At 42.2% G+C, this 14714-nt stretch overlaps 1 protein-coding gene across 1 annotated transcript; it reads right to left on the bottom strand.

Annotated features, from left to right (window-relative positions):
• Window positions 1–2406: 2406 nt before the first annotated feature.
• LOC120720211 (phospholipid scramblase 2-like) lies at window positions 2407–14519 on the bottom strand. The gene is made up of 7 exons (XM_040009847.1): window positions 14255–14519; window positions 13357–13448; window positions 10183–10457; window positions 5149–5182; window positions 4739–4959; window positions 3306–3467; window positions 2407–2645 (listed from the first exon to the last, which is right to left on the bottom strand). The coding sequence occupies exons 2-7, from the start codon at window positions 13367–13369 to the stop codon at window positions 2457–2459; spliced, it is 894 nt and encodes a 297-aa protein (XP_039865781.1). The 5' UTR covers window positions 13370–13448; window positions 14255–14519; the 3' UTR covers window positions 2407–2456.
• Window positions 14520–14714: the final 195 nt, after the last annotated feature.

Here is a 14714-nt window from a genome sequence, read left to right as displayed (position 1 = left end):
AACAATGTTAGGTGATCATGCATTTTAAAAAAAAACAAAAAAAACAAACTCCAAAGCCATGCCTCAGTGTTCCTGAGGGATGGATGGACATGTGCAGACATGTTCTGAAATAATATATATGAACATCTCACATGATCCCAGGAGATGGAGCACTAAGATTTGATATCTAATCTGGTGGCACTTTTGTCGTCTTCCACTCATGCTTCTGAACCAGGGAATGGATCTAAAAAGATAACTTCCTGTTAATAGGTATATAGTATAGAGATGGACCGATCCGATATTACGTATCGGTATCGGTCCGATACTGACCTAAATTACTGGATCGGATATCGGAGAAAAATAAAAAATGTAATCCGATCCATTAAATATCACGAAAGCACCTCACAAAACTTGCAACATGCCATAACTCACCTCAGAACGTTAGCACGTCGAAGCAGTATGCATCACGTGATAGAGCGGCTGTGGCATGCTGGACCTGTCGGTGGTCTGGCTAGCATGTGGAGCTTCGCTAGCAACCCGGCATTTCATCTCCGACAAAGTTATCCCGAGAGAAGTAAAGCAAGTGTATAAGTCCATCTCTGAATGTTTGTAAAGCATTCCTGCGTTAAGCTTAACAAGCGACTGCCTCTTCTTGCTGCTACTTCAATCATGAAACTGCTTAATGATCAGCTGATCAGCTTTTCTGTTGCGAGTCCGTGTCTCTTGTTTGCTTTTGGCCCACTTTGCACCAGAAAGAGGAAACCAGCGGCTGAACAACAGCAGCACGTTTAAGCTTGATAAGCTGTTGTTAGAATTTATTTAATATTACTTTCTACACCAGGATCTTGTAACTGTGCAGGGGCGGATCTAGCAAAGTTTAGACAGGGGGGCCAATAGGGCATGAACAGGGAAAAGGGGGCACAAAGACATACTTTTCTTTATTCTTATTTAAAATGTCGAGCTTTTAATAAATAATTATCTGAATCTTACACCCAAAGTTTTAATCTGATGTAAAATGTATAGAAGTCCATTACTGTATATAACTGTTAAGTCTAATATACCCTAGTAAGCTATAGTACTTTTTCCTTTGGGAAGATACCATCTGTGCAGTCTGCAGTTCTGTAAAAGAAAGATGTTGAATCTATTTAATTATTCTTGAAAAATAATTTATTTCTGTGCATTTTTTTCCACACTGCATCAAATTAGTTGATTACATCGATTAAGCATCATGAGGTGGAGCGTGAGGGGTGGTTCCCCATTTTCTTTGCTGGGAGTTTGCAACCCTATTAGTTAGGTTGCTTAATATTTCTGCTAAGTACTCTTTAAAATACCAGAATAGGGAGGATGGAGTAGGTTTAAGTTTATTAGTTGATCAGTGTTGCTGAACTATGAAATATTTTGGGTGCAGTGTGTTTTTTACATACAGGTATAACAGAATAGCTTTAGTGTTGTTGTTTATTTAAACTTGAGTATTAACTTATACAAAATGCAGCAAGATATTAAAAAAACAGTTTTATTGATTAAAAAACACACTATATCGGATTCATATCGGTATCGGCAGATATCCAAATTTATGATATCGGTATCGGACATAAAAAAGTGGTATCGTGCCATCTCTAGTTTTAATTTTAAAAAAATAATTATCTCTTTCTAAATCATTACAATTATGTGATCTAACTGGTACTGAAAGGGTTACATTTCAAAAGTATGTCTTTTTGCCCCCTTTTCCCTGTTCATGCCCTATCAGCCGTAATAACATGGGAATGGAAGTGCCACTGGTTGCCTTTCCTCATAAGAGCCATCCCTCAAGATTTTCTCCATTTATAGCAATGCATTATCAGGGATTGTAACATCTAGTCCTTTTGCTGAATATGTTGATTCATGTTAATTATGTTCATTCACGTTTTCTTCAGTTTTTGTTCTACTGCAGAATATTTTTAAGGCTATCTGCTATTAAAAGCCAGGCCAGGCTGATGATTAAGTTTAACATTGCCTACAATATTGCCAAGGGGTGCCAAAAAACTTTAAGCACAAGCACTTTTTCAGTAACTTATCTTTTTTGCAGAATGGTGCTCCAAATAAAGAACTTTGTGTTCACAAGATTGTTAGTTAATCATTTACAAATCAATATTGTTTGTATGCACAGCAATTAAAAAAAAAAGTGAATATGTAAAACAGTGGGGTTCAGCGATTCGGGTGAAAAATTTGGGTGCACCTAACTTTTGTGCTGGTGCACCTAAGAAAAAAAGGTTAGGCGCACCAGTGCAATCATGGCAAAAGTTAGTCTGGAGCCCAGTACATAACAGGAAAACACCTTCATTGCAGGGCATCCCCCCATGTTTTCGTTTTCCTCTGTTATGAAAACACACTGCTGCAATTGTTGGCCTCTCCGATTTTCTCAAAGAACATGAAATCCCGCAGAGCAACGCCAAAAGTATTCGATTGTTTTATTCAGCAACACACCACATATTTCAAAATCAACAATGTCCATCTACATCGTGAGGAACGAGGAAGCAGGCACCCATCAGCACAGCTTTCATCTTCACGTCCAAGTCCAGCGGGAACTGGATGCCAAAGTTACTGGTGTCAGTGAAGGTTTCCTTCAGAAGGCCGCCCCACTGCCTGCTGATGCGACCAATGGGGGTGTCGCCATCTTTCCCCTTGAGCTGAACAACAATAAGAATACCAGCGTTTCTCAGCCACAATTGCTTTCTTAAACACTCAAAACTGTTCACATTGTTGCTGATTTGTTTAAATTTGTTTTGCCTTCTTACTGAGAAATACGAGCTTAATGTGCAGTTAGCTTACCAGGAGATAAAACAGCTTTTTTGGTTCTGTATGAAAGGTAACACAATCTGACCACCAGCAGCACTAAGGATCATTCACTTGGTGTCAAACTAATGGGAAAAATGTGTTTCCATGAATGCTCTTTAGTGTTGGAAAAGTAACTGGACGAGTGGGAGAAAATACTGACAAGCAAGCTCACCAAAACACAAGAAGATTACGTAATAAACAAAAATCAAGCTCTGCTGCAATCCTGGCAGATTAGCTGACCTGATCTGCTGTTTAAGCTGCTTTAGCCTACCTACAATTGCAATTCACCTGCAAGCTGCTTTGCAACAAACCTCCACCAAAGCTCCTCTTTTTATAATTATTAACTGCCCAATTATTACCTGACTTAATTAAAACCATCATCAACATCTCTGTGACTGTTACCAGTCCTGTTTAGATTATCTGAGTGGATCTGTAACAAATCACTGTTGGCTGATGGATGAAATTTACTCAGAGTTCGGTTTCCCCCACAAACAACGAGCCTCTGAGCTCACCTCAAAGTTGACATCTCCACAGCAGTTGCAGGCAAAGCAGGGCCCCTCCAGTCTCATGAGTGTCTCCTTGTTTGCTCCCTGGATGGAAAACTTTGGCAGGAAGGGGTGCCAGTCCTGTTTGATGTACCCTATGGTGGTCCCAGGTGGAGCCTGGACCTCCATCTGTTGGTCACATAGTTAGTTAGACACATAGTGGCTCTGCACAAAATTAGAAAGCTATTTCACAGAGCTTGGTTTGCTCTCTTTCCTGGACACTGACAGCTATAAATAAAACGTCACGCTGTCTGCATCTGTTCCACAGTGCATTTACTGTTGAGGGGGGAAAAAGCAGATCAAAGTGATAAACACATTGACAATTTAATAATCAAAGTCTGTTGATAATAACATTTGAATTTGATGTTCTAAACAGGCTGTAGAACAGTGTTTAATGGGTGATCACAAAGATCTTGAATCAAATGCTTTCCCTAAATTTGGCCTCAAGACCATCTTCTTGAGCATGCCTGGATGGACTCCGGTTAGTAGCTGTTAATTTTTTGACTGCTCACTGGAAGCCTCCTTTTAACTGCTTACACTGTGCACTCTGTACATTTCACCATAAAACTCAAACTTGCATAAAAAGCAAATACCAGTGTCCTTGTCAAACTGACTCCAATTTCACATCAATGATCACTAATGATACAGGCAGGGTCTGCAGCTCCAATCGACTGTCAATGCAGAGAACATTAATCTGCATGCGGTTGGTTTCAGGACAGAGCACACTGATAACTCAGAGCAGTTTCTTTGGTCACCTGGACCAATCAGCAGTAAATTAGCCCACTTCACACCCAAAAAACTATTTTAAATCCAGCAGGGTTAAGAGAGGCAGGGGAATAAATCAGACTTTTATAGCAGCTCCACTAAAAACATTCCTGAAGACTAGAAGTAAATCCTGAACAGGAGATGAGCTGTCGTAAGTGTAAGTGTCACAAAATAAACTACAGAGCTCGCATTTCTCTTAAAATCTTCAGATTTTTCCTTTAATTTCTACATTACATTAAAAAAATTTCATTGCCCCTTATAAAACTGTAATGTCTTGATTTATTTGCCTTTATCTGATCTAACTTTTGTATCTATCTTTATTTAATCAAAAAAAGTGATTAGGTATGTCTTAACATAAACTACGAACAGAGTGCTACAGAAAGTAAAGAGTTTATTCTTCCCTATTTGAGTCTCTTCAGATATTTAATATAGCTAAAGATTAACCAGCACATCTAGATCAAATACAACAATCCAGATATGATGGATGAGTACTCAGATTTCACACCAAAAATGCTTTTGACCGGGAACAATATTGGTCTAGGTGTGGTAAATGAATGCAACATGACTCCATTAACCTCTTTCAACACTAGCCAAGTCACTTCTACTCAAACACAGAAACATTAGAGTGGACAGACCTCTTGCAGGTAGCAGGGGCAACAGCAGGAGGAGCAGCGGAAAGGCCTGATGAGACGGATGACCTCCCTGTCCATGTTGTCCTTTATTTTCATGTCGAAGCTGCGCAGAGAGCCGCAACAGTTCCTTTCGCAGCAGTCACTCTTCTCTTTGGCCTCGTAGATCTTTTGACCCAGACTGTTTTTGATTTCATACTGTCTGTTTTTCTCAAAACAGATGAATGCTGGGCGTGGTTGGGAGAAGAGAAGGGAAAACGGTGAGCAATGAAGTAACAATAAGTAAGGAATTTCAAGGGCAGATATAATTTTTCTTCCATTCGTTTTCATCTTGAAAGGCTTTAAGCCTCACACACAGCTGCTTATGAGCTGCTGAAGGATTAAATATTCTGTGTTGTACAAGATGCGCGCCTCACCTTCGACTTTCTGATGGATCAGGATCTGGTCAATCTAAAACCGAAGGAGAGAAAGCAAACTGAAAATAAAGCAACTCTGTGGCACATCCTGCAATCTGAAAGTCTCTTCCTTCTAAAAACAATTAAAAGCACGTATCAGGCATTTTCAATGCAAATGACCTTCCCATATAAAAATTCATTCTTTAAGCCATAGAGTATTTCAGCTCCATCAGACTCTGCTGGTTAAACAAACATACCTTCTTTCTCTTTGTCTGCAAAGCTAATCAAGCACTAATGTGTATATAATGCAAGCTTGGGAGATGTTTCCTTTAATATTTGCACAAATAAATCCTATAGAGGGATTTTTAAAAGAACAATTTTGAATGTGATCTTTAACTGGGTTCAAATGGCCAACGGGACTGACCTCGCGTATTATTTTAAAAAGGAAACTGACTAATCTTGGTAACCAGCTACGGGGGGTCTAGGTTTCAAGCTTGGCCATGATCCTATCTTTCAGGTCAGTTCCTCTCGCACTCAACAATCCTTCTCCTATCGCACTTGGGGCTTGGTACCCAATCTTGGGTGGGGGTGATAATATCTCTCCCCTTACCTGGCGTCCTGGCTCCTCCTTGCCGTAGCATTTATGTTGTACCTCTTCAATCTCTAGATGTGAGAGCAGTCCCTTCTTTCGAATGTTGGAACACTGAGCTACTAGTTGTTTCGTCGTCATTGTGGATGTTGGGAATCGAAAAATCCATAGGTCCCTCATCCTATTCATGTAGCCCCTTCCGCCAGGGTTACTTGTGTAGTAGCATTCCAACAACACCCTGTTATGTATGTATGTATGTATATATATATATATATATATATATATATATATATATATATATATACATATACATATACATATACATATATACACATATATATATATACATATATATATATACATATATATATATACATATATATATATACATATATACATATATATATATATATATATATATATATATATATATATATATATATATATATATTAGGGGTGCAACGATACACAAAATTCACGGTTCGGTTCGGTTCGATACTTTGGTGTCACGGTTCGATATTTTTTCGATACAAAAAAAATGTTCATGCCTTTTTAATTTGTCATTTATTAAAATTATAAATATATATTTTAACTCAAAAGTACAGTTTTTAAATTTAACCCTAACCCTTGTGCGTGTTTTTTTATTTTGACAGCGAATGCGCACCTGCGGACCACTTATGTGCAGCCCTGGTTATTTAGCTCGTCATATTGCAGCCACAGAAATTATTTTGTCCATGAAACCATAAAGCTGCACTTTCTTTTTGCCTTATAGTCTGATAAGATAAGATAAGATAAGATAAGATAACCTTTATTAGTCCCACACGTGGGAAATTTGTTTTGTCACAGGATTTGTCATAACTTCTCCGTTTTGTGGTAAGCTTTTCTTTGGCTGTCACTTCTTCACCCTGACCTGTCTTATTTGGCTCAGCAGAACTAAAATATATATCCTGCTGCTTTTACACACGCACTCACATAAGCTCAGCGATTCTCTGCGCGATCAACCTCTCACATGTTTAAGCTTGCTGCGGGAGATTTCACTTGTCATGTTTGCATAGTAAGCTAACGATTAATAAGACGATGTCAGAGGAATTGGTGCACAAATTATCATCACTCACAGATCAGTGCTGTTGCTCTCTATACACAGTTCGCACGATTGCAAAGTGAAAGCAAAGAAACAAGCGCAAATTCAAAAGCGATTTCAATATGTCACATATTGACAGTGGCTCACCGATGCCAATGACATAATTACCCAGCTACATTTCTGAAAGAATGCAAAAGCATTGACATATATTTTTCCTTCCTACAATAGCCCGATGGGCAGGGAAGAGATAGATTTTGGTAGCCCGACTGAAAAAATCGCTAGCCCCAGGACGTCGGGCTAGCGATATTGCAAGCCCTGTATCTGATTGAGGAATCACTCATCTTTGGAAAAGAGAGTTTATTACAGAGAAATGTCTCTTTCCAAAATAAAAGCTATACTATCCGCTTCTTCTGGGCTATATTCTCAGCAGCATAAGGAGAATCATGTGCTAACAGCTGTCTAAATGACTCGGCTAAAGTTAGTAGCATGCTTGTTGTTTTTGTCTTTGCACTAGGATGATGTCGGCGTAAATGTGCAGTCAAATTCGTTGTGTTCCCACTAGTGCTTTCACGTTAATCTCGTTGAAATGACCTTAACGCCACAAAACGGCAAATCTCCGTTAACGAGCTACCGCCGACCGCCCAGTGCATGGGGCTAGACGGCCAACACGTTAACGAGCTAACTGCGCTAACACACTAGTTCCCACCCATGTAATTGAGCATTGCATGGCACATCCAACATACTGTTTTACTTTAGTCCATGACTCACTTACCTTCAGGGTCATACGTCACATGAAAACCAAAATAATTCCAAACACCAGATCTGAATGAGGGTGGGGGAGGTCCATGTTGCAAGGAGAGCTTAACTTCTGTCTTGCTAGCTTGCCCTGCTCTCTTCCTTCTGACGATGCTGTCTGTGTTGAGCGCTCAGTGGATCTGCGCTCGACAGTGCAGCCTAGGCGGAGTAGTCGAACGCAGATTCACTGAGCGCTCAACACAGACAGCATCGTCAGAAGGAAAGTTGATAAAATAAATTACAAATGTTGTATTGTTCGATACATATGCGTACCGAACCGAAAGCACTGTATCGAACGGTTCAATATCGATACGAATATCGTTGCACCCCTAATATATATATATATATATATATATATATATATATATATATATATATATATATATATATATATATATATATATATATAATTTTAATATATTTATTAAAATTATAAAATATATATTTATAATTTTAATAAATGACAAATTAAAAAGGCATGAACATTTTATTTTGTATCGAAAAAATATCGAACCGTGACACCAAAGTATCGAACCGAACCGAACCGTGAATTTTGTGTATCGTTGCACCCCTAATATATATATATATATATATATATATATATATATATATATATATATATATATATATATATATATATATATTCCAACAACGCCCTGTTTTCGTCTCTTGCCCACCGATGCCTTCTTGTTCCAGTAGCCCACTTTTTTGTCAGGGTGCCCTGGTTCCTCAACACCTGACGCGGAGGATGTGGAGGATGTGGAGGGTGAAGGTAACGGTGGTCCCCGTGGTAATCGGAGCACTAGGTGCGGTGACTCCCAAGCTAGGCGAGTGGCTCCAGCAGATCCCGGGAACAACATCGGAGATCTCTGTCCAGAAGAGCGCAGTCCTGGGAACAGCTAAGATACTGCGCAGGACCCTCAAGCTCCCAGGCCTCTGGTAGAGGACCCGAGCTTGAAGGATAAACTGGCCGCAGGGGCGTGCTGGGTGTTTTTTTTTTTTTTATATATATATATATAAACGCGATTCTGATTCTGATCAAAATTCATGACATTTAACAAGACACTGGAACCAATGCCACAGCACTCACAATCACCTGATTGCAATGACTTTTTATTTTTTATTCTGCCTGTCAGCCTGGATATTGTAATACTAAACATACTATGCCAGTGGTTCCCAAACGTTTTTTGCTGGGCCCCCCTTTGTTTTACAAGAAAGATGTTCGCGCCTCCCCGAACATTTTTCGTGTTGTTCGCGCCCCCCCGAACACGCACGCACACGCACGCACACATCCTCCAACCACACACACCCATATTTTGCTCCATTGCGGTTTATTTCACACCTCAAACATTTAGTAAACAATTAAGCAAATACAAGTAATCTGCAATAAATTACAGGTAGTACGAAAATAAACTACTAAGTCTTTTACGCTACGTCCACACCTACACGGGTATTTTTGAAAACGCAGCTGTTTCGTCCACACGTAAACGGCGTTTCGAATCACTGAAAACTGAGATTTTTCAAAACTCCTTTTTTGTGTTTACGTGTGGACGAGGAATACAGAGTTCGTCACGCAACGTCAAAGGTATGTGCCTTTTTTCACGTCACGCTGTGCGCCACGTTATTGTTTACATGAGATGAATTGCAGAATGGCAGATAGAGACAAAATACTGTTAATCTGACTATCTGCAGGTTTTACACGCTTACATATACACACGCAGTTACTGTCCCTCCATTTACAAAGGCAGAGGCGTCACGATGTGATTATTTTACGTGTAGTTGTTTTTTTTTCCTGTATAATAATATTCGACATTGCTATCAATACATTTTTCAAAAAATGCCTCTCTGTGCAAAATGGGTTCAAAAACATAAACAGCTGTGGGATACTGTTTGTCCGTGATTTGAACCGGTGGAACAAATCTTGGCAGGATCAGCCTGATATTATTTGTATCCCGCTGTAACTTTACTGTATACAGAGCTAACATCTCCAAAATGTCAGGAGTAGTTAGTCATTACAGCAAGTGTTTGTGAACTAAAAATCCAGAATGTGGGATACTGTTTGTCCGTGATTTAAACAGCCCAGCGCTGCTCCCGACGAAGGGAAAAGCAATTCTGCAGGGGAGACCTACCTTGGCACTTGTGCAGGTGAAACCAAAGGGCAGACATGCTTCACCATATTTTCTAGTCCTAGGCTTAGAATGAAGTTGGTTTGGAAACATATTCAGCTATGCTTCATCTCCTGCTTTGCGTTTCTGTAGGCGCCCGTGCTAGCAGTGTCCAAGCGTTTTGTTTTTTTCCCCCCCTTTTCATCCCGCGCCCCCCCTGCCATGGGGGCCCCACACTTTGGGAAGCTCTCTACTATCCAATGACTGATATAACACTAATAGAAAGGAATAACTAGATAGATAAAGGAAAGACATGAACAAGTGGAGCCTACAGTGAATTTTCAGAGCTCATCTTGGAAAAGCAAAATATGTTTGGCACAAGAGTGCATTCAGATCATAATTGTGACTCCAAAAGCTGCTGGACAGGACAGCATATAAAACAAAACAACAAAAAACTGCACTGGTTTAACTTTTCTCTGCCCTACCTGTGTGAGATACTCAAGTCCAGGTGGGACACCAACGGGGACTGCTGGACCTCCAGGAGCTGGTGAAATCCCCCCTGATGGGCCACCGTATTCAGGGCCTGGAGCTGGCCCTATGGGTACTGGCTGGTACATGACCTTAGGCTGTTTTGTATAGCCCATGTTGAAGCCCGGTGGAGGGCCATGACTGGGGTGTCCATATCCAGGAGAAACTGGACATGGACCTCCACTGGGCTGAGACATGGGGTAGGATGACTGGTTTGGAGCACCTGGGTAAACTGGAGGGGAAATCTGTTCAGATATACTGACAGTCTGATTTGACTGAATTTGAATATATGAGCTCGGTTGTTGCCAACTTGAGAAAGTAGAGCTCAATATTTACCAATATTTAGCACAAATAAGAAATACAAGGGGAAAAAGCCATTAAATGTAAGAGATCACAAAAAACTAAAACAATCCATCAACTCTGAGTATGAATGACAATATAAATATACACACATAAAAACTACGCTACATATACAGTATATATATAAATTCCACTCTCTATCCTTCAAGCTCGGGTCCTCTATCAGAGGCCTGGGAGCATGAGGGTCCTGCGAAGTATCTTAGCTGTTCCTAGGACTTCGCTCTTCTGGACAGAGATCTCTGATGTTTTTCCTGGATTTGCTGGAGCCACTTGCTTAGCTAGTTACCACTGGGATCACTGTTACCTTCATCCTCCACATCTTCTCCAGCTCTTCTCTGAGCCCTTGGTATTTCTCAAGTTTCTTGTGTTCCTTCTTCCTGATGTTGCTGTCATTCAGACCTGCTACATCGATCACTATGGCCGTCTTCTTCTGTTTGTCTACCACCACTATCTCCAGTTGGTTAGCCACCACCATTTTGTTCATCTGTATCTGGAAGTCCCACAGATTAGCTCGGTCATTCTCCACCACCATAGTTGGCATTTCCCATTTTGACCTCGCGACTTCCAGGCCATAGTCGGCACAGATGTTTCTGTATACTATGCCGGCCACTTGGTTATGGCATACCATGTATGCCCTGCCAGCTAGCATCTTGCACCCTGCTGTTATGTGCTGGATTGTCTCAGGGGCATCTTTTTACAGCCTGCACCTGGGGTCTTGCCCGGTGTGATAGACCCCAGCCTCTATGGATCTTGTGCTCAGAGCTTGTTCCTGTGCTGCCATGATTAGTGCTTCTGTGCTGTCTTTCAGTCCAGCTTTGTCCAGCCACTGGTAGGATTTCTGGATATCAGCCACCTCCTCTATCTGCCGGTGGTACATACTGTGCAGGGTCCTGTCCCTCCATGATGGTGCCTCCTCTTCCTCGGATTTCTGCTGCCTGAGGTATTCACTGAGCACGTGGTTGGTTGGGGCCATCTTCCTGATGTATTCACGGATGTTCACTGCCTCATCCTGGACTGTGGTGCTGACACTCACTAGTCCCCGGCCTCCTTTCTTCCACTTAGCGTACAGCCTCAGGGTGCTGGACTTGGGGTGAAACCCACCATGCATGGTCAGGAGCTTTCTTGTCTTGATGTCAGTGGCTTCTATCTCCTCCTTTGGCCCATTTATTATCCCAGCAGGGTACCTGATCACAGGCAGGGCGTACTGTAGGTGTTGATAGCCCGGATCTTGTTCTTACCGTTCAGGTGACTCCTAAAGATTTGCCTGACCCTCTACTTGGTGGTTGAAGCTTTCCTAGTGGCCTCTTCATGGTTTCCATTTGTCTGTGGGATCCAGAGGCACTATCCTCGATTTCTGCAATGTTGCCTTCTGGTAATTCAGTGCTTTCAGTTCTGACTACCTTCCCTCTCTTTGTTATCGTCCGACTACACTTCTCCAGTCAAAACGACATTCCAATGTCATTGCTGTATATCCTGGTGGTGTGGATCAGTGAATCGATGTTTCGTTCACTCTTGGCATACAGCTTGATGTCATCCATGTACAGGAGGTGGCTGACAACTGCTCCATTCCATAGTCTTATTAATGATCTCACTGAGGGGATTCAGGCCTATGCAGAACAGCAGTGGGGGCACAGCATCTGCTTGGTAGATCCCACACTTGATGGTGACTTGTGTTATGGGCTTGAAGTTGGCGCCACATCCGACTGAGTTCCTGATGAAGGCTCTTAGGGTCCTGTTGATCTTGTATAGGTCTAGGCGTTCCAGGATCCCGCTTTGGGGCATTGAGTCATAGGCCTTCTTGTAATCAATCCAGGCAGTACACAGTTTGGCCAGCCTAGTCTTGCAGTCTCGGGCAACTGCTCGGTCTATCAGTAGCTGGAGTTTTGCACCTCTGGTATTCTTGGCAATCCCTTTTTGTGCTCCACTCATGTATTGAGCCATATACCTGTTCATCTTAGCCGCTTTTATGCCTGACAGGAGCCTCTATGTGGTATTGAGACAGGTTATTGGTTGATAGTTGGATGGGACCGGTCCCTGCTGGGGGCCTTCGGTTAGCCATTCTGGGTGTCTCTCGTCAACTGTCGTCCTGGCTCCCCCTTGCCGTAGCATGTGTATAAGATATATAAAGTGACCCGGAAGTGTTCCCGCACTGGAGGCTGTTGCACCTGCTGCTCGTTAGCCTCCACCAGCTGCAGCTGATGGCCTCATCAAGAGAGTCCTGCTTAGGAAGGTGGCGGGGCTCCAGTCAGTGCGGGATTATACTATGTTAAACCTGTAAAGTACCTCTGTTGATGGGTGTTTGTGTGAACGACATCGCTACTGTGGGTTTCCTGCTGAGCTGTGTGTGGTTTTGTGTCACCAGGAGTCGGGAGTGAAGAGCGTCGTCTCGAGGGGAAATCACGGAGCAGAATCGGGTTTTGTAGTTGTCACCTTTTTCACTGTTTATGGACACGTGCACTGTGTGGGATTCACAGAGGAATCGCCACTGGAGCCACAGTGCTGGATCTGTACATAGTTGTTGTTCTTCCACTCACTATAAATAAATCCACTGTCCTTCACTATAAGAGTCCAGCGTTTGGGTCCCACTTTCCTCAACTCCACGGTCGGTCTGCCATTGCTGACCGTGACAGTGATAACAAGTGAGTAGTTTTTCTTTTGGGGGGGTGGACCGGAATTTCTGCTCACATTTTTAAAACACTCTTACATCTTCATATTTTCTCCCAATGAAGAAAGGAAAACAGTCAGCACAAATGTGAAATACAGTCACTTACCAGGAGCAGACATGGTGCAGAGCTTTTCTGGGTGGAGGAAGAAAAATAAGGTCACACTTCCCGACGCAATCCTATGGAAATTCTATGGAAAACTGAAAGGATAAAGGGAAGAAGAAGAGAAAAAAGGGGGAGGGGTGGGTGAGATAGAAACCAGCAGGAGGAGGGTGCACAGAGAGCGACAGTTGCACAAACATGAATGTTTAACCTTAATCGGTTATGCCCTCAAGGCGAGCGACTCGAAGTTGTGTGTAAATGTGCCCTGTCTGGGATCCTGACACAAAGCTTCACGGATAATATTCAGAGACAACCCAGAGGTGCAAAACAATCCTGACAAAGTTGGGTTCCAACTTGTGGCCCTTTTGTCCCTGATGGAGACCTACATTATGAAAATCAAAGGATTGGGCGTGCCCCGTGTCAGCGCAGGACTTGCAGCTAATGGAGCCCTTTTTTCCCCATTTATATGTCATTAAAGTACACTCAGGTTCCCATAAGAGCTCATTAAAAAGAAAAACACCTAAAGCTTCTTAAAGCCCACGAGCATCTCCTGCCTCGTGAACACTCTTTATGTCGTAGTAAAAGAAAGAATAAGAAAAAAATATGTCTGTGAAGGTTCTCAGTCATCCAGGTCATCGTACTCTAAGGAGCTTGGACAGAAACGCGTCTGGACATCTTTAAGTTTCTTGAAGACGTTTCTCCAACCATCTGAGAAGCTTCTTCAGTTCTAAGAGCAAATCTGGGACTCTCCACCATTTGCTCTTAGAACCCAAGAAGCTTCTCAGGTGATAGAAGAAATGTCTTCAAGAAACTTAAAGAAGTCCAGATGCTTTCTTTCCAAGCTCCTTAGAATAAGAAAAATAAGGTAATGAACAGCACACACACTCACACAAAAATATCTCACCTCTCTGGCAGTTTCCCTTGAAGTGCCTTGAAGTGCCAGCGACAAGAAACGAAACTTAAGTGGGGGGAAAGCAGAGGGTTCCTGCCCACTTTCTCTAACCTGTGCTGTACGCCTCTCATCCTCTCACTTCTCTCTAGTCTCCTCCCCCTTTCCAGGATTTTAAAGCTAAGGTTTTGGTGGATCATTGAGCTGTGAACATGAGTGTTTTAGTGCACTGGGCGGGAAGAGGAGACTGGCGTCACCAGAGACGTCTAAACTTGTTGATGCTGGCTGCAGCTGTGGGAGGAAGACGAGAGTGCATGCGACCTGCGAGACACTGGCGCAGCTGGGACACCACGATTAACCAAGGCCAGGGCAACACGTTGCCCCAGCAAATGGTTCCCTCCAATCTAAACTAGAGATGGCACGATACCACTTTTTTATGTCCGATACCGATACCAATATCATAAATTTGGATATC

Source organism: Simochromis diagramma, unplaced genomic scaffold (assembly GCF_900408965.1).
Source record: "Simochromis diagramma unplaced genomic scaffold, fSimDia1.1 OVJJ01000274.1, whole genome shotgun sequence".
NCBI lineage: Eukaryota > Metazoa > Chordata > Actinopteri > Cichliformes > Cichlidae > Simochromis > Simochromis diagramma.
Note: the sequence above shows the minus strand (reverse complement) of the source record. Positions and strands in the feature narration are given on the sequence as shown.